The following is a 23,835-nucleotide window of genomic DNA, read 5'->3' on the forward strand; positions in this document are numbered from 1 at the left end:
TCGCAAATTCAGACATGGTTTTTCTCACCGCCCCTTGCAGGGACTGCCCTGCTGGGATTATCGTAAAAATGGGACAGTCCCTGCGAATGGCAAAAGTTCTCCTATTGACCGTAGTGGAGCTTGATGGAAAGGGACACTTTGCACCATGGAGCTAAGTTAGCAGTGAGCAGGAGAATATTTTCCAGAAGCAAACTGGACCTCATTCTAATGATATATATATACCCAGATTGTAGTTCTGTCAACTTTTTATCGCTGGATATTCTACAGTTATTTAAATTTGCTGTCACAGAGTTACTATAAGGGAATGTGCATGACACACTTTAGTATATGTAGTACTTATGTCATCAATAGTGAACTGAATGGCATATGATGGAAGATGACACAATTTATCTAGCATAAGCATACCAAATCTACATGTTTGTGTCGATTACCTTTCAAGCACCCATCACTACAGGTCTATCATTCCAATCTGGGATGTCACAATGTTTTGGGCTATTACAGTTTTAATATAAAAAGGAGGAATACAATATTAGGCCTGGTAACCAGTTTATGGAATGCATCATTTTATTTTACATTTTTATTTACAGATATTGTGTAGGGTATAAATATTTATGTTTAGCAACATTTGTCATTCTGTCCACGTTGTGTCCCTGACCATAAATATTTTTTCCCCTCTAATGCAAACTAATATCAAGTAGTTTTATGTACTAGATGTAAGGAGTTAACACTGGCTGCTGAATGATTTTTTTTACTGTGTTAAATGTTGGGGGGGGGGGGAGATGTGTGTCAAATTCACATTTTGGGGGGGGGGGCTTCTTAGATTCTTACTCCTGGGCCCTGTGGTTTCTAGTTACGCCTCTGGCTGCTTTCTTTCTGCGGATAGCATCTTACAATCGCTTATATTTTTGTATGCATGTGGTTTTTTTTCTAATGGAGTTTTATAAGTTTTTTTGAGTGTTTTGAAAAAAGCTTGCCACCTTTTAGTTTGCGAGAAAAACTAACTGATGATTATCGGAGCTGGGAGGTGTGGGTCCAATACACTACAAAATTATTATTATTTTTTTTTTTAAAAAATCAAACACCTATATTTTTCATTTACAGACAGCTGCCAGTACCAAAGATTGGCACCATGAGGGGGAGGGTTAGAGAGTTTTTTTGGGGTTATCAGGGAGGCTGTAGGGTTGAGGAGGAACACTACAGTGCAGAAAAAAAAAAAATATATATATTTTTAATAATAATAAAAAAGAATGCCTAAATGGCAGACTGTCTGACAGTATCTAAGATGATGGGGGTGATTGTGAATGGGGGTAAGGGAGCTGTTTGGGAGGGATCAAGGGGTGGGAGGGGAATCTCTACACTACAGCTAAAATGTACCTTACAAGCTAACCCATTAACTCATTCACTGCCAGGAATAATAGAAGTGTGGTGCACAGCTGCAATTAGTGGCCTTCTAATTACCAAAAAGTAATTGCAAAGCCATATATGTCTACTATTTCAGAACAAAGGGGATCCCAGGAGAAGCTTTTACAATCATTTGTGTCACAAGCGGTATGTAAATAATTTCAGTGAGAAACCCAAAGTTTGTAAAAACCTAACAATTTTTTTATTTTATATGATCACATTTGGAGTGATAGCAAAAATGCTAAAAACTCTGGGAAAGTTCTAATCAGAAATTCCTGGTAATGAAAGGGTTAATAATCTCACCAGCCCAGAGACCTTTTAGTCTTTTGCACTCATAGTTTTCGGTTTGCTTCTTACTCTACAGAGTGAAACGGACAGTAAGATTACTTTTATGATTTGGTTCTTGTCTTTGGCTCATCTGAGGTCTTCAGCAAGCTAACAGTAGTTCATTACCTCTCCCTCAATAAAGGATGCCAAGCAAAGTGAAGTAAATTTGATAACAGAAGTAAATTGGAAAGTTATTTAAAACTGTGCTCTGTCTGAATTGTGAGAGACAAATTTTGGTTTCACGTTCCTTTAATTTCTTCCTGCTTTTGATATTTTTTGTTGCTGGGAGCAGCCATTTTGGGAATGAGTCTGTTTGTTTAATCTCCCACAATTACACACTTTTCGTCGAATTAAACTTGTAAAAAATGTGTTAAAAAACAAACAAAGCAATTTTCTTAAAGGATATTCTCTTTCAAAAATAAAGATTAAAAGTCTGCCAAGAGTCGAGCTCTTCTTGCTTTATTCTCTGTGATGCCCTTAAAGAAATAAAAGGAACAATATTTTAATACTGTAGGATTCAGGAATAATACAGTCTTGTACCAAATAATTATTCACATGTGACAGGTAATGAGATGTTGACTTAATTGCATTAAAACAGTTGAAATAAGGAATGTTGCCAAAAAGACTCACTGGGTGGGAATGACAGAAGCTGTGGCAGCAAAACCTGTGTCTACGTAAAATAATGCGATGTTTCATACAAGCTGAGAAGCTGTGTCACTACCTAGGCCCGTCTATTTCTGTGATATGATATTCCTGCTGCCAATCCACCATGGTTTGCCTATAAATACTTCTGAAAACAGGAAAAAATATCTCTGTATGTGACTATCCGGTAGTAAAATCCTGTAATATTGGCTTGCCTAACAATAATACCCAGCTGACATTATAATAGATACATGTATTTTATACTGAAAAAATACAGCTCAATTTGTCATTACCTAATTGGTTTTCACAGCAGATTAAAATACATTAACCAATAAATTTAAAAGCACTCATTATGTACTTCTTTTTGTTTGTATCATATTATCTGGAGATCTAGTAATGTTTAAGTTACACAGAATAGCTACAAAAGTTATACCCTTTTTTTTACATAAATATTGTAATGTTAATATATTTCAGTGCTTAGGTTTTTGTTGAACTAGATTGTGTTTGTTTAAAATGTACCATTTATTTCTTTTCACATAAAATGCAGGAGTCATAATTGGAATGCCCCAGTCACTTTAAGATTTAAAAACACTCTTTTCAGACTCTCAATCAGTCTTTTAAATAAAACTAGACCAATATTAGTCCATTAATATGACTTTATTTTATAAAATAGATTAGATTATTGCAGTAATGGTCAGTATTATAAAATGGACCAGTCTCAATCAGCACCAATTGCTAGTAGTCTAGTATTCAGCTGTTTAGTTGCTAGTTATATATCATCAGTAAAAATGTTTATTTCCAGTCTTCGCCTTCTAATTTTCCCTTTAAGTATATTTGGTGGTGTTAGTTAAATTAACATAACGGAGATGGAGCTCCAGTCATTTACTCTGACGTGCATTTCACAGCAACATTTTTTCAGAGGGGCTTTTATATATGATTTGGAGAAGTATGTATGAAGCAGCCAGAAACATATGATAGCTTCAAAGAACATATGAAACTAATTTTTTTTTTTTTTTTTTTACTGAACTGTGTTTTTTTGTTGTATTTAGTGGTCTATTAAAGATCTTGAGGTGTCCCTTTCTGGAAAAATAAATAAAGGGACAGTGAGCACCAGAATTTTTGTTGTTTAAAAAGTTAGATTACCCATTCCACAGTTTTGCATAACCAACACAGTTATAACTATACACGTTTTACCTCTGTAATTACCTTGTATCTAAGCCTCTGCAAACTGCCCTCTTATTTCAGTTCTTTTAACAGACTTGCATTTTAGTGAATCACTGCTGACTCCTAGGTAATTTTATGTGCGTGAGCTCAATGTTATCTATATGACACACATGAACTAATCCCCTCTAGTGGCGACAAAATTACATGCCCTTTTTGAATCATGAAAGTTTATTTTTATTTTGGACTTGACTGTCCCTTTAAGTCAAAATTAAACTTCTTGATTCAGATAGAGCAGCAATTTAAACCACTTTCAAATTTGTTTCCATTAACAAAATGTGCACAGTCTTTTTATGTTTACACTTTTTGAGTCACCAGCTCCTATTGAGCATGTGCAAGTAATTCACAGAATATACATATATGCATTTGTCATTGGCTGATGGCTGTCACATGATACAGTTGGAGTGGAAATAGACATAACTTTGAAATTCGTCAGGAAAAAAAACTCATTTGAAATTCAGACTAAGTGCTATTGCATTGGCTTTTTATCATGCATTTGTTGTTTGTGCAATTCTCCTGTATTTACCGGTCAACCAAACGTCACCAAACTGTCCAGCTCCCTTCTTCTTTCAAGATGTTTATACTTCCTAAGATAATTTACTTAAAGGGATTGAAAGGTCAAACATGAAATGTGCATGTCAATTTTAAATCTAATTATTTTCTGGTGCATAAAGGAAAAATACCTTTTAATGTCCTAGTAAACATAACTTGTAAAATACATTGTTTCTATTGCTCCTGTTTTACTAAATAAAAACAAATTTCTGTTTTTTTTTGTCTCAGGTGTTTTCTTTGCCAGGCACTATTCTGCAGAGGAATCCTTCAGAGATCTCTGCCCAAAGACAGAACTATAAGCAGGCTGTTGGTAGTTTTATAGGGGAGCAAGCTTCACAGTCAGACACCCTGGAGAAACTGGCACAACTCAGCACTGCAGACACTACAGCCCAAGAAAGCAGTGATACACTGCCAGATGCCATTACAACTAGCTGCCCTCCTGAGGCTTTTACCCAGCAACTTATACAGCTTTTTACCTCGACTAAAACACTGACTGCTAAACAGGAGCTACTTCACACCTTACGGTGAGTTTTAGCACTTCAAAGGATAGAAAGTTCAAAATTAAAATGTGAATAAATGCATTTAAAGGGACAGTCTAGTCCCAATTTAAACTTTCATGATTCCGATAAGGCATGCAATTTCAAACAACTTTCCAATTTACTTTTATAATGAAATTTGTTTTTTTCTTTTGGTATTCTTTGTTAAAGGTTATATGCTAATTTCTAAGCCCCTGAAGGCCGCATCTTATGTCAGTGCATTTTGACAGTTTTTCACAGCTAGACTGCACTAGTTCATGTGTCATATAGCTAACATTGTGCTCACGTGGAGTTATTTATGAGTCAGCACTGACTAGTTAAAATGCATGTCTGTCAAAAGAACTGAAATAAGGGGTAGTCTGCAGATGTGTAGATACAAGGTAATCACAGTCAGAGATAGGAACAGCACAACAGACAAAATGTGCAACTCTGTCAAGGGCTCCACACCAGGTCCCAAGTACAAATCAAACAGTCCAAATGGCAGCAGCACTCACCACTTCCAAAATTGCAGAAATGTATTGAAACACCAAGGTGCACAAGATAACACCGTTTCAGACCTCAGTCCTTAAAGGGCCACTAAACCCAAAATCTTTCTTTCATGATTCAGATAGAGAATAGAAATTTAAACAACATTAAAATTTACTTCCATAATTTTATTTTGCTTCATTTTTTAAATATCCTTATTTGAAGAAAAAGCAATGTACCTGGTGAGCCAATCACATGATGCTTCTATGTGCAGCAACCAATCAGCAGCTAGTGAGCATATCTAGATATGCTTTTCATCAAAGAATATCAAGAGAATAAAACAAATTAGATAATATAAGTAAATTAGAAAGATGTTTAACATTGCATTCTCTTTCAAAATCATAATAGAAAAAATGTGGGTGGCATGTCCCTTTAATCATGTCAGTACACATAATGAACATACAAAGCTCTTAAATAGGGGTTGGTGTGCAATACTATGAGGCTGAGTACTAGTATCCATTAAATATTACATATCTAACTCCTACATATGACTGATGCATATAACATACAAACAATACAATAATAATAGTTATAAATTACTATCCTCTCCAAGGAATATACAATATCATAAAGCTCCATGTGAAAATTGTATCTATGTGTTTAACATACAATTTTTAGTTTTGACACAATAATTGAGTTAAAACCTGATTACTATGGGCCTTAAAAGGGAACACAAATGCATAAATATATTAAACCTAATATTATAAAAATATAGACAGGTCAAAATCTTTATTAAGACCCATTGGCCTCAAGGTCTCCAATTTAGCTATCCAAAACATCTTTTTGTTTTAAAGGGACATTATACACTCATTTTTTATTTGCATAAATGTTTTGTAGATCTATTTATATAGCCCATAAAGTATTTGTTTTTTTTAAAATGTATAGTTTTGCTTATTTTTAAATAACATTGCTCTGATTTTCAGACTCCTAACCAAGCCCCAAAGTTTTATGTGAATACCGTCAGCTACCTACTCCAGCTTGCTCCTGTTTGTGTAAAGGGTCTTTTCGTATGCAAAAGAAGGGGGAGGGGGGAGTGTCTTATTTCCCACTTGCAATGGGCTTTCCAGCTAACTTTTCAACATAGCTAAACTGAGAGCTTCTAAGTAAGTCTTTAAACTGTTTTATCATGGATTTTTATATCAGTATCTGGGCATCTTGTTCTTTATTATAGTGTCTATTACATGCAGTTATATGAAAATGAGTGTATACTGTCCCTTTAAGTATAACTCCTTGTCTCCCCATCGTCTGAGATTGCCTATGTGGTCAATGATTTGGAATCTTAGTTGACAGGTGTTATGGCTAGCAATTACGAAATGTTCAGCTACAGGGTTTTTTATTTTCTTATTGCGAATATAAGACCTATGTTCTGTCATCCTATCACGGACCATCTTAGTGGTCTCTCCGATATAACTTCTCCCACATGAGAGAAATGAGAGTCCTTGTTCAAGTAAATTAGATTCAGATGCTGATACTTGTACCTTAGAGAGGCTCACTACTAATGATTTCTCCTTGCTTGCATCCCTCGTCTGTTGCGGCACATCTTGTCTGCCTTCTGCTCCTGAGTCCCCCGTCGATGATCTTGATCCATTATTAGAGCTGGATATACCTCCGTCTGTGTGGTGTCTAGGATATCGCTGTCTGTGAAAACCGAAAATGCCACGAACGTCCCTTCCGGTTTGGTTCGTCTTCCACCGGTATACAGATCCCAAGGAGTAATCTTCCTCATTGCGCAAAAACTTAGTGCGCTTACATGCCTCAATGATGCTTCGCATCTCACCAATGGCTTTACATGTAGATTCCAGGATCTTTTTCAGTTCTGTTGTGGAAAGGTATTCTTTAAGTTCCGCCTCCAACTTTAACAGCTCGGTCTTTTGTAAGGTAATCTCCGTTTGCAGGTGTTCTACAGTTAGGACCATAAGATCAAACGAGCATTTGTTCAGAATACGCTCAAATTTTTTACAATATTCTTTATTGTTGAGCCCCTTTTATGCCAGCTTTTAAAAGAAGTAATAATCTTAGAGATAGATTGGTAAAAGCCGATATTGGTCCCTTAAAAGGCAAGTCTCAAATGTATTTATGTGAAAAAAACAATGGCTGCTATCCTTGCTTAAGGTGTTCTAGCTGTAACAGCATGATCAAAGGCAAACATTTTTTTCATCCTAGAACAGGGAAAAAATCATTATTAAAGTTTTTTTTACATGCAGTACAACTTATGCTATCTATATGCTCAAATGCCCTTGTGGGCGGAGTTATATCGGAGAGACCACTAGGATGGTCTGTGATAGGATGACAGAACATAGGTCTGATATTCGCAATAAGAAAATTAAAAAACCCTGTAGCTGAACATTTGTTAAGTGCTGGCCATAACACCTGTCAACTAAGATTCCAAATCATTGACCACATAGGCAATCTCAGACGAGGGAGAGACAGGGAGTTATACTTAAAACAAAAAGAGATGTTTTGGATATATACATTGGAGACCTTGAGCCCAATGGGTCTTAATAAAGATTTTGACCTGTCTATTTTTTTATAATATTAGGTTTAATATATTTATGCATTTGTGTACCCTATTAAGGCCCATAGTAATCGGGTTCTAACAATTATTGTGTCAAAACTAAAAATTGTATGTTAAACACACAGATACAATTTTCACATGTATTTATGGAGAAGATAGTATTTTATAACTATCATTATTGTATTGTTTGTATGTTATATGCATCAGTCATATGTACGAGTTAGATATGTAATTTTTAATGGATACTTGTACTCAGCCTCATTATAGTATTACACAGGTGTGTTGTAAAAATTGGGGTGTGGCTTTGACACCAACCCCTATTTAAGAGCTTTGTATGTTCTTTATGTGTACTGACCTGATTAAGGACTGAGGTCCGAAACGGTGTTATCTTGTGCACCTTGGTGTTTCAATAAATGTCTGCAATTTTGGAAGTGGTGAATGCTGCTGTCTTTGGAACTCTTAGATACAAGGTAATCACAGCGATAAACAAAAATATATATATTTAATATAACCATGTTAGTTATGCAAAACTGAGGAATAGGTAACACAGGGATTATCTATCTTTTTAAACAATAAACATTCTGCAGTAGACTCTCCCTTTATATTTGAAATAGAAGCACTTTTGTAATATACTTCTATTAGCAATAAAGTTATTACTGATTTTCTGAGTCAAATGCACACATCCTGTGAGGGTCTGTGCACCAGTATTCATGCCCAGAGAGCTTAAGATAATGGTGTATATTTTCTGTGAAGACATCATTTGTGTCATAAGCCACCACTATCTGTCTGAGGAGGTGGCTTATTTGAATACTGGTGCACAGCCTCATAGGATATGTGCGTATGTCGCAAAACAACAGTAATACCTTTAACTAGAAGCATTTTTGCTAATGGTAGTATATTACAAAATTGCTTCTATTTCACATTTTAATGCAGCAATGCACATTTCAATTTTGACTTTTCTATCCCTATGGACCTAAAAGTGCAAAAAGAAAATTCCCTAATGTGTGCATTTTATTATTACACTATTGCTTGCATATAACTGTATTTATGCAATGCAGAGGGGTTAAAACATAGTCAAAGTCAGCTCCAGAGCAGCAATGCACTGCTGGGACACATCTGGTGAGCCAATGACAAGAGGCATATCTGTGTAGCCACTAATCACCAGCCTCCTTCCCGTTCTGCAGTGCTGCTCCTGAACTTAGGACAGTTTGTCTGTTTCTAGCTCCCTCCTGAGTTAGAAAGCACCCTGTAAGTTGGTTTAGACTTAACTATAAAGTCTGCTTTTACTTGCATAACATTTGCGGTGGCTTTTTCCTTGCAACAAGGTACATTCTTTCCCGTTGTTCATTGCCCCTGAACCTACCTAGGTATGCTTTTCAGCCAAAAATATTAATATATTGAAGACAATTTGATGATATAGAAGTACAGGTAGCCCTCAGTTTACGCCGGGGTTAGGTTCCAGAAGGAATAGTTGTAAATTGAAACCGTTGTAAATTGAAACCCAGTTTATAATGTAAGTCAATGGGAAGTGATAGGTGTTACTTATGACAATTTTGAGAGGGGCCTGGAACCTAATACATTATTTTTAAAGCTTTGAAATGAAGACTTTAAATGCTAAACAGCATTATAAACCTAATAAAATAATCACACAACACAGAATATATAATTAAACTAAGTTAAATGAACAAAAACATTTGCTAAACAGCATTATAAACCTAATAAAATAATCACACAACGCAGACTTCACTTGCATTTTTCTGCAAACAGTTCTTTCTATGCATTCCAATCTGGACTGATTTATAGACAGGGAGAACTTGTTCCGTTGAAATCTGCTCGATAGCTCAGGTCTGGTTAAACTAATTAATTTCAGCTTGCTTGGCTTTGCTGCAACACAAGCGGACAGCTTCACCTACTGGCTATTTTAATAAATGCACTGCTTCTCAATGCTTTTCAATAGCAATCACATGACTGGAAAAAAAGGTTGTTATTCTGAAACGGTGTAAATTGAACCGTTGTAAAACGAGGGCCACCTGTATGTTGAAAAGTGTCTAAACATGCAAGATGAATTTTATAATGAAAAAGATAAAGGAGAATGCTGTGGATAAGAATCACTTCCAGGTTACGTGGTAGAACCATTATTTCTCATGATCATTTCTCACTTTTCTGCTGGTACTTTGTATCAGTCACACAGAATGCTGCGCTAATGGAATTTTTCAATCCTTGTTGTGCAGTGTAATTTATGTAGTGATATGTGATGTTAACAGTAGGGTGGATTTGATTTAAATCATTGTTTTCATTTTTAGAATAACAACGTTTAAGGTAATTTTTCCAGTTCTATCAGACCATTACTGATTTGGTTATATCAGATATTCATAGATGGAGCATTATAATTATAACACCTGAATAATGTGAACTGGAATGTTTGACAGATGTATATTTTTTTCTGTAAAAACTTAATAAAAACAATTTCAACATAATTAATTATAATGATTGAACTATCTCCACCTTAATAGGTTTATCATTTATGTGCAAAACCAAAAAACTGAAATGATCACCTTTTTAAAAATGAGAAATCACTAAAAAAATAATAAAATAAAACAATAGTAATTTACAGAACAATGTGCTCATATTATAGGTATATATTGAAGAATATAGTCTTTTAGACTGTTTTCTTAGGTTGGGGCAATCTTGAGAAAATGTCCCTTTAAGGAAATGATGTTCCTTTAAGACCTTCATCTTTTCACTCTGGGATCCTCAAATTAAGAGAAAGATGTGCAAAAAGATAGTGAAGTTCTGTGATACAAACAAAATATGTGAATATTATTAGACCAGAGGAGTGGGATATTATTGAGCGAATAATACTGAGAGCTCAGTCATTTGCTCTAAAGTGTGTGAGTATGGTCTAATAATCACATATATCGTTTATATCACAGTACTTCACTATCTTTTTGCACAGCTCTCTCTTAATTTGAGGATACCGGTGTGGAAAGGTGAAGGTCTTAAAGGAACATTTCCTTAAAGGGACATTTTCTCAAGATTGACCCAGCATAATAAAACAGTCTGAAAGGTTTATCATTCATAATTGATCAACTTTTCAGCTGTTTTCATTGAAGGAGAAAAAATGATTATTTTAATAATAACAATTTAAATAGTTTTATTTAACTAATAAAAATAACTGTTACCTTGATAATAACAATGTACATAGCTTTATTTAACTAAAACAATAACATATTTCATTTTTACTGCTTGCCCCTCCCTTCTCACACTTAGGTCCTTGTGCAGATCTATTCCACTCTAAACAATCTTCTATACATTGATCTTCTTGAAACTTAGTATGGGTTGATTCTGTGTAGAAAGTTTTGCAGTGGATCAGTGACATTAAAGGGACCGTAAAGTCAAAATGTAACTTTCATGATTCAGAAAAGAACATGCAATTTTTAACAATTTTCCAATTTACTTCTCTTATCTAATTTGATTTGTTCTCTTGGTATCCATTGTTGAAAAGCATACATAGGTAGGCTTAGAGGCAGTGCACTACTATGAGCTCGATGCTTTTCACTGTGGGTACAGCTAGGCCCCAGTAGAGCATTGCTCTCCTTCAACAAAGGATACCAAAAGAATGAAGCAAATTTAATAATAGAAGTGAATCTGAAAATTGTATTTTCTATTTGAAACCCAGAATTTTTCTTTCATGATTATGTCCTTTTAAGGTTTATTTCTCAACTCTGTATGTTTATTTTACAACATTTTTGCTTTGAAGAAGGGGCATGTTATTTCTGCAGACACATTCAGTTTTAAGAATTACAAAACCAATAATAATCTATCATAAATAATATCTTTATGATAGAAAAATTGCTCAAAATGATCTTCCAGAAACCTCTGGGAGAGCATGGTTTTGTGAATGGATTATGGAATTAATTTTACCAACAAAAAAAAAATAACAGCCATGAATATATAGCATCTTGTTATATAATAAAAAAAACAAATCCTCATTTCAGGATGAATAACTTTTAAATTATAATGTATCTTAAATAGAAACCATCTTTAGATATTTTTCCCTCCAAAAAGCGTTTTATTTAAAGAAAAAATCAGATTTCAAACATATTGTTTTAAATGAATTAATTTTTGATATATAAATTTCTCAATTTGAGTACAGAATTGATACGACATACATTACACTATCATGTTTTGCTAATAATATGTGCTTATTTCCTAGGACCCACCTCATCTTGCACACAGCTCGATCCTGTGGTTACTCAAAGGTAATGAGCGGTGAGAGTTGCACTCGCCTTTCTGTTCATCTTCTCTCCAACATATCACTTGGAAGAGGGGCCTTTCTGCCATTGGACACGGTGAGAATATCATGTGATTAATCAATAAGTCTCTCTGATAAAATGCTTCCTTTTAGAGAGGACACGTTCCAACACAAATGCGTGTGTGTTATGTGTTTAATCCATGCAAATAAGTTAAACATATAGGATCACAATGTTTATTTAAAGGGACAGTATACTGAAAATTGTTTTTCCCATGAGTTTCCAGTTACTTTTTTTTTACCAACTGCAGAGTATAAAATGTATGAGAATTTGCTTTTTAAGGTTTATTGGTTTATATGAAATAGCTGATTTTGTGTTTTGAAGCCATAATAGCTGATTTTGTAAATATAATCTGATCTCATTACTTTATCACATTCTGTACATTTACATGCTTCTTTATCTTGTATCTCTCCGTAAACCAAAGACCAATAAGTACAATGGAAAATTAACATTTTATTACCTTATCTCTTCTATACCCACTGGGAGTGTATTTCTTCTGCTGGCTGTGTTTACACAGCTTATCTATAGCTTGGACCTAAGGCCAGAAACTTTCATAATAGGTGGGGTTACCACGGGCTAAATTAACTATTTAATTAAATTAAATTCTTGTAAACAATTTAATGCACTCCAGCAGATAAAGTTGATCATTGGGAACAAATTAAAGGGGAGAAAAGTATGCGTAAACTGTCCCTTTTTAATGATTTGTGTTTTGTAAAAAAATAAATCATCATTACAGTCTGAGGGGAGTCTTGTTTTTAGATAAATCATTAAACTTTTCTAAAGGATTGTGATTAACCCCATAATGGGTTAGATAAATTTAATATTGTACTGGATTATTGTATATAACTGTGTGTGTGACGCCTGCAAATTGAGTAAATGACAGGAGGCATATGTGCATAGCCGCCATTAACCAGCTAGCTCCCAGTAGTGCTTTTCTGCTTCTGAGCCTACTTAGGATACCAAGACAGCAATGTAAATTTAATAACTGAAGTGAATTGGAAAGTCTATGATATTTTCATGCTTTGTCTGAACTATGAAAGTTTAATAATCTTGACTATTTCATCTCTAGCCCTAACAGCGCTTACAAGTTCGTGGACAATGATTGGCGGGCTACATGTGTATGCTTTTGATTGGCTCACCAGACATGTCCTGCTTCCGAACCATAACGCACTGTGACTCATGAATGGGCTTTAAAGGGACATGAAATACCAAAAAAATATTTCATGGTTCAGGTAGAACAAACCAACAACTTTTCAATTTACTTCTATTATCTACTTTGCTTCGTTCTTTTGGTATCCTTTGTTAAAAAGAATACGTAGGTAGGTTCAGGAGCTGGGAGCTAGTTACTGATTAGTGGCTGCACATATACTCCCGTTATTGGTTTACCAGTGTGTTCAGCTAGCTCCCAGTAGTGCATTGTTGCTCCTTCAATAAAAGATACCAAGAGAATAAAGCAGTTTATAATAGATGTAAATTGGAAATGTGTTTAAAATGATAAGCTCTATTTGATTTATGAAATACAATTTTGTGTTTCATGTCTTTTTTTAACTATGTACTAACCCTTTATTGTGGGATAATAAATTAGATAATTGTATTATTGCATTATCATGTTCCTTTAAATTACAAAATTGTTGTCCATTAGATGTATTATCTATTTATTATTATTATTATTATTAGAGTACCAACAGATTCTGCAGCGCTATATATGTAAAAATCCTTATGAAAATATGGCTAAACTATAATATATCTGTAATAATGAAAGAAGGAGATAGCGCACATAAGGACTCTAAGTGTAGTATATTTATTACAAAATAGTACATATAAAACCGTAGCCCAAATCCCTCTCTCAGAGCTACTCACAGGATTAAACCTCAAACATGTGAGGTTTGTAATGGCAAGCGGGATATACCCGAATCTGCGTCCTCGATATAATTGGAAAGCGTCCACTGTAAGGTTTGTTCAGACGCTGTTAAATCTTTCCCACAATGAAAACACAAGCTTCTGCCAAGTATCGCTCAATATGTTTCATCAGTCCAGGCTAGTGTCAGGCATGCTCCCTTCATGTCATCACAATAGCCTGGATTGGTGAAGCATATCGAGCGATACTTGGCAGAAGCTTGTGTTTTCTTTGTGGATAAGACAGCGGATGGGAAAAATTTAACAGCGTCTGAACAAACCTTACAGTGGACGCTTTCCAATTATAGTGAGGATGCAGATTCGGCAGTGGCGTATTTAGGTTTTGTGCTGCCCTAGGCACTCAAAATTCTGCTGCCCCCCACCAAAGGTTTTAGGCCTTTTTCCCCTTAATATTTTTTTGGGTCAGTGTGTAAAATGTTTTTTGTTATTTTTTTCCATAACAATTCAAAAGAAAATGGGCTAGCAAAACACTTGCATACAGGTGGGTTGAATTGCATGCATCTCATACCATTTTCTCCCTGAGAGAAGGGAGAGAAAAGAAGGGGAGGGGAGAAAAAGGAGGCAAAGAAAAGAAGGAAGGGAGGGAGAGAGAGAAGAGAAAAGTGGGGAAGGGAGAGGAGAAAATTGGGAGGGAAAAAGGGAGGGAAAGAAAGAAGTGATACACGGAAGCAAGGGAAGGGAGGGAGGGAAAGAAAAAAGTAAGGGAGGGAGTGAAAGAAGGGAGGGAAAGAAAGGAGCAAGTGAGTTGAGGGAGGAAGGGAGGGAGAAAGGGAAAGAAGGGAGAGAGGAAGGGAGAGAAAGAAGAATACACTTTGAAACAATCACTGCCCTTTACATGCAACAACATACAGTAATTACCATTATTCAAGTAATGAAACTTTTGAAGTGTCTGTTTATTATTTACTCTGTGGGTTCATGAATGCAGAGAAATCTATCTATTAGTAACTAACTAACTAACATACATTGGTGCTGAGAGTTTACGATTAGACATCACAACTGATCTAAGCAGTGCACAGATGCATCCAGTCTGTTAGTTACTAAGACCTGCAATAAGCACTGCACTCGCAGACCCACCACAGCTGAAAAGGGGAGGCAGCATATCGGCACAAGGTCTACTCCTCCAGCCTCACCTTGTAAGCATATCCCCGGTCAAGTTTCTCACCAAGAACGCTTCCACTGCTAAAATGTCGGTGGTTCTAAATGAAGCAACGGTTTAAAGGAGCACTGCCTGTGAAGAGCGACCTTAATCAGCGCACGTGCCTTGCTTTCTATGTAAAAGCCTGCACTTTATCGCTCACTGTAACGTGTGCATGCTTTTAGAGAGAGGATAGGGCAGATGTGCTGACCCTCCCAAATCTGCTGCCCTAGGCACCAGCCTTGTTGGCCTAGGCCATAATATGCCCCTGAGATTCGGGTATATCCCGCTTGCCTGTTTATTACAAACCTCACATGTTTGAGGTTTAATCCTGTGAGTAGCTCTGAGAGAGGGATTTGGGATTTGGGCTACGGTTTTATATGTACTATTTTGTAATAAATATACTACACTTAGAGTCCTTATGTGCGCTATCTCCTTCTTTCATTATTACAGAATCGTTATTCCACCTGATTTGGCTGTCAGGATAGTGCTACAATTTGGAAATTACAGCTCTACTGAATTTCTGATGCGTGAGACTTTATTTAAAAGTAGTGTTATTTTATATTATTGTGTTTTTATTTATTTATTTATATATATATATATATATATATATATATATATATATATATATATATATATATATATACTGTTGCATCTGAGCATACTGATTATTTCCACTTATATTGCTTTGTAATATTTTAGGAGTGCGCTAGTTAGTGAGAAGCCATTAATTTTAGATAATTGTGTTTTGGCTTTAAATCTCACTATTTTACAATTCATTGTTTTTTATACACTAAACTATAATATATTAGCCAGTTCCTTCCCTTTTTACGGATTTACTATAATATTCTTATACAGGTATGTGTTATTTTTATGGGAAGGTGCTACTCAGTATGTAGATTTAAGACACTAAGTTATTGTCAAAGCAACATTAAACTCAAGCAGCTCTATCGGTATTAAACAAATAAAGTAAACGTGTTGTATATCGCATCATTTAAACCACTGTAACAAACAGTTATTTTTCTTTACTATAAATGGCAATAATGGGAATTTGTAAATCCTAAAAGTACAAACCAATGGTTGGTAACTATGCAATATGTTTTATTTTTTGTTTTTTTTATAACCATCATTCAAAGTTGGTCCTGCTGGTTTGAAGGGAAGAAAGTTAAAGGGACATTAAACACTTAATTCCATAAAATATTTAAAACTAGCTTCTACTGAGAAATAACAAAAAACTGAACACAGTTATCTATGCTGGATGTTCAGCTTACCCCAAAAATGTCAAGAAAAGTGTTTGCTATTTGAATGCTGATCCAGTGCTTGGTGTCGCTGTGTATGCTGCCATATTGTTACAGCACAGCAGTCACATGACACGCACAGCAGATTTCCCTATAACATATTTATAGAGGAAGCACAGCTGCAGCCCTCGCTCACTATGCAGAGCTTGTGCTGCAGTTTATGTTTAGAATCTGCATACAATATTTGATTAACTTTTGTTTTCTATGTAAAAAACTTTACCACACTTTATAACTTTCTTAAACTGTGTGAGGGCACGGCACCCGGCAGGGTTATAAATATAAATGACAAACTCCGGTCAAGAAAAGAGGGGGCCTCCGTGTAAGAAAACATGCTGCTTATACTTTTACATGGAGATTTATTCAATAAAATATTGGTTTTTATTTTCATACATCTACATTACATATTCACAGTAAGTAATGTATAGCATCATCCATTAAACGTTTTTTACTTACTGTGTAGATGTTTGAAATTAAAAACAAATATTTTAGTGAATAAATCTCCTGGTAAAAGTATTTGCAGCATGAGTTACCATACTCAGCCTACTTTCTTCCATGGAGCCTTTCTCGCCCTCCCCTCTCTTCCTCTCTGGAGCTTGTTTACATTTATAACCCTTGCCTGTGCCGTGCACTCACAGCTTAAGAAAGTTGTAAAGCATGGTAAAGGTTTTTACATAGAAAACAAAAGTTAATCAAATATTGTATGCAGATTCTAAACATAAACTGCAGCACAAGCTCTGCATAGTGAGCGAGTGCTGCAGCCGTGCTTCCTCTATGCATATGTTACAGGGAAATCTGCCGTGTGTGTCATGTGACTCTGCATCTAGCTTCATGTGACTGCTGTGCCCCAGTGTAACGTACGTTACAATATGGCACCACACATAGGAGAATCAAGCACCTTATTAACCGTCTACTTCTAAACAATCTTTTTACACACGTTTGGGTAAGCTGAACAGAAAAAATAGACAGCAGTGATTAGCTGATTTTTTTTATTAATGAGAAAAAGTTAGTTTTAAGAATTTTTACTAGGTGTTAAATGTCCCTTTAAGTTTGAATGCACAAGAGTGTAAATTAAGTACCTGTTATACAAATAAATCTACAGAAATAGGAGAATAGTATGCCTATTATTAGCGTGTAGTATAGTGACAAACGGAGAGAGAATCAATAAACCTAGATAAGGAAGGTTAGAACATTTTCATTCGGATTCCTCTTATTTTTGATCCTTCTTTTTAGGGTTTTGCAGACAACCGTTTTGGTGATGTTTCAGTAATCCGTCCCATGAGGGAATATTCTCTGAAAGAAATCTCCTTCTATAACCGACTGTTCCAGGTTCCCTCCATCTTCATCCCTGCATTAGACACAAAGGTACAGTGTTTTAGAGGTGTTTACATAGGAGCAGCCCTGGAGATAAGATACATAGGGCTCCATTCCAGTCCAATTCGAATTCCTGTTTGTAACACCCTATATCTTGCATGGGGACAATTCATAGAAACACACGTTTAAAGAACATTTTCTCAGTATTTTTAAAATGTAGAACTAGGGGGGGGGCAATGATTAGTGGACTGCAGATTCTTCATCTGTCAATCAATTAAACGGGCGGAGGAACGACGCTTGTTGTTATTGCATTGAAAGGTAAATCTCAGAAGATCAGTATATAGTACAAATTTGATGAATAAAAGTCTCACTAATTTTTTTAATTCTATCCTATGACTTGAGCAAGTACGCTCAAGTTTACATTCACTTTAAGAATGAAGACAAATCTTGTCCCTTTTTTACTTTGCCTACATGAAAGTCTGTTGAAAAACTTGTAGTAATCAATCTGTAGTCTTTTTGTTTTATTTTTTTATTGTAACTGTGGTTCCTCTTATGTATTGGTATAACATACAAACCACTGGACAAATTACCCAAGCTCCTTTACAGTATATTTATGTGGCATTTCTAACTATTTGAAATCAAGGCTGTTAATAGCTGTCATTCCTCTGCATTTGGTCTGCAGGCTCCTGAAAACGGCAGCATCCAGAGGCTCTCTGAAACCTTCATCGCCAAACTGCAGGAGGATTTCCCCTCCACTGTCAGCACAGTTTACAGGTAACAGAGCATTGTGCTGCCGTATGGTCCATAGCTTCAGAGCAGAAGGGCGATTCTCTGCCTGGGAGTTAATAAATACACATTTGACATTTCACAAGGTTGAGAGCACTTTAGCTAGATAGCATATTCAAGTCATTTTCCAGACCCCACTCACGCTACTTTTCAAATGAATAAACGTTTAAAGATGCTGTATTTCTGTCATATGTCACTCACTCCTTACATATATTGTGGCACTTTCATCCTTTTGTGACAAAGTAAAGTACTAAATAAAATACATTTTCAGACTAAAATTCTTTCAACGGGTGGATGAAAAAAATTTGACTACAAAAATCTTGTTGTTTATGTCGTGCTGTGCTTGAGTAAAGTAGCTTGTTACAAGATTACAGCGACATCTTTTGTTAACTGAATGTTTCATACTTCCCACTGGGAAGAGTATGGAGCACAACATAGTAACACAAAATACCACCCTGCCTTAAAAAAAAGCTGATTTAATATTTATTCTTCAATTCAGTATTAGAGACAGTCGCCGCCAGAATTGTTATTGTTTAAAAAGATAGATAATCCCTATATTACAGATTCCCCAGTTTTGCACAACCACCCCTTTTTTTTTACGTCTGTGATTACCTTGTATCTAAGCCTTTGGAGACTGCCCCCTTATCTCAGTCCTTTTGACAGACTTGCATTTTAACCAATCAGTATCTATATTGCACACTTGAACTAGCACTGACTAGCTGTGGAAAACTGTCAAATGCATTAAGAGATAAGAGGAGGCCTTCAAGGGCTTAGAAATTAGCATATGCGTCTACCTAGGTTAACTTTCAACAAAAGATACCAAGATAATATAGCAAATTTGATGACAAAAGTACATTAGAAAGTTGGTGTTTTTTTTTAAATTGCATGCACTATCTGAATCATGAAAGTTTTTTTGTTTTGTTTTAACCGGACTGTCCATTAAAAGTGTTTTCCTTAGTTATTTTTGCTTCTTAAGGCATTTTCCGCTTTACATTTAATGTTTTCTTTAAAGTTGTGGGTATTGTTTGGGAAACTTAAAGGGACAGTCTAGTCACGCAATGTACAGGAAAGCTCTTTTCATGCTGAACCAATCAATATGCCCACAGCTGATCACAGTTGAAGGTCAAATGGCTTTGTGTGTGCCGTTGAGAAGGTGATTAGCTACACCTGGATTGAGTTTACAAGTACTTTTAGAAGGGGTGATCCTTTTTGCAAATCAGTGATTCTGTTTTTGATTTGTCTTTTATTTTCAAGGGGGGTGATTCTTTTCAATACCCACTGTATATAGACGCACAAACAGTACAATAACTAACCTTTGTGATAAATATAAAATATTGGTGATTCTGTTTACTGTACCCATCTGAACTTAAAGGGACACCCAAACTTTTTCTTTCATGATTCAGGTAGAGAATACAATTTACTTCTATTATCTAATTTGCTTCATTTTTTAGATATCCTTTGTTGAAGATATAGCAATGCACATGAGTGAGCCAATAACACGAGGCATCTGTGCAGCCACCAATCAGCAGCTACTGAGCCTATCTAGATATGCTTTTTTTCTGCAAAGAATATAAAGAGAATGAAGCAAATTTAGTTAAAAGAAGTAAATTAAAAAGTTGTTTAAAATTGCATACTCTTTCTATATCATTAAAGAAAAATGTTTTGGTTTAATGTCCCTTTAATTGCTTTAGGACCAGTGAGAAGTTGAATCTATCAAGCATGGATCCCACCCCAGAGAACGGACCACAGGATAGATGTCTGCTCTGCTTGTGTCCTTTGGACACACATGTTGGTAAGAATCGATATATTATACATGAACGTGTCAACTAGTTCAATACCAGATTTTCATTCTGCTGTTTAAATGAAAGCAGCGATGTTATACTGCGTAACACTGAAGGATTTCAATATGTGTCTTTTGTTTGACTTCTGGTTTAAACTTCTCTTTTAGGGCCCGATGATCTAAATTCCACCGGATCAGATGTGTTAATTTCGTTGACTAAAATTACCATAAAACTAAAGAAATTCTGATGACTAAAATACGACTAAAACTAAAATGGCTTTTTAGTCAACAGACTGACTAAAACTAAATCAAAATTTACTGTCAAAATTCACACTTTATGCACGGTGTTATAATCAATCCATATCTAATTACTGCTCTTTTGTAAAATAAAAAAAGCAAGGCTATCTTCTTCTTTATTTACAAAACTTGGTTTTATTTAATTTTAAGATAAATAAAGACATGTTATATACCACAGCAGTTCAATCTGTATTGCATATTCAAACCTCAATACCATAAATAAAAACAGGTTAATAAACCTTTACTCCAGGAGTATATAATGAGTCTGGAAGTTCTAGAGCAGTGCTAATTTCGTTGCCAAATTTTTTTAGAATATGTGAACAATCAATTGATTCTTCCTATAGAAATAAGAATTAACCCACGAATATGGGTTTGTTATGCTGTGCCTGTGCTAGCTGCACAAACATTTTGTTGTATTGAGTAACTTGATACTTGTTTAATTATTAACAGACAACTGTTAAAGTTGTTATTGGGTAATATGTGCAATGGCGTTACAGCCAATACAGTTTACAGTTTTTTTTTATATTTTAAAGTTGCACTTCTGTTTGCTTATGAAACTTGGTTTTATTTAATTTTCAAGTTTAATAAATACGTTATATATCACAACGGCTAAATCTGTATTTGTATTGCATGTTTAAACCTTAATACCATAAATAATAACAGGTTATATGTTTACTCCTGGAGTATATAATGAGTTTGGAAATTATAGAGAAATGCTTAAATAGTGCATTACACTTTTTAACTAAACCCCTTAGATTTTAGTTGACTAAAACTAGACTAAAATACGACTAAAACTAAAATGGAATTTTAGTCAAAAGACTAAAACCAGTGTTAATTTTGACGTCAAATTTAGTCTTAGTTTTAGTCGTATTTTAGTAATCTGAATTGTTTTAGTCTAGTTTTAGTCGACTGAATCTCCAGTAGATTTTAGTCGACTAAAATCTAAGGGGTTTAGTTAAAGTGTAATGCATTATTTAAGCATTTCTCTATCATTTGCAAACTGATTATATACTCCAAGAGTAAACATAACACCTGTTATTATTTATGGTATTAAGGTTTAAACATGCAATACAGACACAGATTTAACCGTTGTGATATGTAACATCTTTATTAAACTTAAATAAAACCAAGTTTCATAAACAAACAGAAGTGCAACTTTAAAATATAAAAAAACAAAACTGTAAACTGTATTGGCTGTATTGAACATATTACCCAATATAGAAACTTTAACAGTTCTCTGTTAATAATTAAAACAAGTATCAAGTAACTCAACACAACAAAAAGTTTCTGCAGCTAGCACAGGCACAGCATAACTTAAACCCATACTTGTGGGTTATGCTTATTTCTATAGGAAGAATCAATTGATTGTTCACAGATTCGAAAAATTTTCGGCAACGATATTAGCACTGCTCTAGAACTTCCAAACTCATTATATACTCCTGGAGTAAAGGTTTATTAACCTGTTTTTATTTATGGTATTAAGGTTTGAATATGCAATATAGATTTAATAGATTTAACTTGTGGTATATAACATGTCTATTTATTTTAAAATTTAATAAAATTTAAGTTTAGAAAATTTGACAAAAGAGCAGTAATTAGATATGGATTGATTCTAACACCTTGCATAAAATGTTTGTCAGCAAATTTTGATTTAGTTTTACTCTTAGTCTTTTAACTAAAATGCCATTTTAGTTTTAGTCGTATTTTAGTCATCAGAATTTCTTTAGTTTTATACTCATTGTAGTCTAGTTTTAGTCGACGAAATTAACACTGACTAAAACTAAATCGAAATTTGCCGTCAAAATTAACACTTTTTCTCCCTGACTCTCACAGGAGCTGCCCTCATGGAATTTTCTTAAAAAAGGGGCAGCTCCTGCTAGTGACGAGAAGACTCCTATAGAAAGTAATGGAGCTCGCTGGAAAGGGAAACACTGGGTTGAATGAAGTTAGCAGTGAGCAGGGGGCCAACTTTAAAAATGTAATCCTGCATCAAAAACAAATCATATTATTATATTTATAGTTTCTTACAATCCCCTCTGTTTTCATATACATGTGTTTTTCTGTTAGAGTATTAAGTATTTTGTCACAACCTTGCCACCTTTTAGTTTACGATTAAACAGCAATTATGCTTTGTATTTTGTACTTATAAGTACACATTTTTGTGTTTTTTGCAAATCCTGGGTACTTAAATTATGATTTAGACTGTGCATATTTTATACAATTTATTTCTGTGCAATTTGCATACAAATTATACGATTTTTGTGTGAATAGTTCAATTGTTCGTTTTAGCTCATTTTTAAAATACAATATGCATTGTGCAGTTTTGTAATGTTCACATCTCCTTCCCATAGTATATATGCCCCTTAGTGAGACACCCTGTTTTCAGGGGGAATAGTGGCTTTAGATCATTCCTCCTGGGAAATAGAAGTACTGGCGAGCATTCTTAAATAATCTCACCAGCCCAGAGACCTTTTGATCATCGTGCATTTGTGTAGCATCCTGTTTGAGTGACACTGACATGAGTTAGCCACGAAACAAAGCTGCCCGGTCTTGGGACACCTCATCTAAAACTTTTATGTCTTTATCTCCCCAACCCCCAGGTGCAGCTTCTGCATTCCATGCCACTCAGGTCTCACAGCATCTGTCTCAGAAACAAACCTCCAAACATATAGACCTTACAAATACCTCTGGGAAATCATGCTGCAAGCAAGGTCAATGCTGTGGAAATTCAGAAAATTCAACTTCATGTCACACCAGGTAAGTTTCTGTTCAACAAACTTGTGAGTTAGTTTCCTTCAAGTGGATTTTAATAATCCTATTTATTGTCTTAACACATTCCTTTTATATTATACAGCCTATACACTTGTAAGACTAGTGATGTTGAGCTCTTTCTCTGCTGTAGGGTTTCTGGAGTGGCTGACTTGGTTCATGCACTGTGCTACAGCTGTAGACTCACAGTGAAAGACATGGTATGTTCATATTCATCCTATCAATTTTACCACTATAAAGGTTTAGTAGGGTTTTTTTCAGGAATAATAATAATGTAAAGAGCAAGCGGGGGGGGGGACAGGTTTGAAAATCAGTGATTTTACAAAGAATATTTCTGAAATATGTTTCAGCTGTTGATTTGTCACAAGATCTATTGTATTGTGACCTCCCAGGGGCCATCAAGCTGTTGTCTGAACATTGTGGCTGTCTCTCAAGCACGATGAATGGAACCTTTGAAGGGAAGGGAAGTTCTTGCTTTGGCTGCCACAAACCTTAAAGGGACATAATAGT

The 23,835-nt window shown here is 35.0% G+C and overlaps 1 protein-coding gene across 1 annotated transcript in view; it reads left to right on the forward strand.

Moving 5' to 3' along the window:
• Positions 1-23,835, forward strand: part of CTU2 (cytosolic thiouridylase subunit 2) — a 51,418-nt gene that overhangs the window by 4,545 nt on the left and 23,038 nt on the right. Inside the window, exons 7-13 of the mRNA XM_053705285.1 lie at positions 4,372-4,667; positions 11,936-12,071; positions 17,613-17,744; positions 18,376-18,467; positions 20,171-20,271; positions 23,157-23,313; positions 23,459-23,525. Coding sequence (XP_053561260.1) covers positions 4,372-4,667; positions 11,936-12,071; positions 17,613-17,744; positions 18,376-18,467; positions 20,171-20,271; positions 23,157-23,313; positions 23,459-23,525 — 981 coding nt within the window. The remainder of the gene's footprint in view (positions 1-4,371; positions 4,668-11,935; positions 12,072-17,612; positions 17,745-18,375; positions 18,468-20,170; positions 20,272-23,156; positions 23,314-23,458; positions 23,526-23,835) is intronic.

Source organism: Bombina bombina, chromosome 1 (assembly GCF_027579735.1).
Source record: "Bombina bombina isolate aBomBom1 chromosome 1, aBomBom1.pri, whole genome shotgun sequence".
Classification (NCBI taxonomy): Eukaryota; Metazoa; Chordata; class Amphibia; order Anura; family Bombinatoridae; genus Bombina; species Bombina bombina.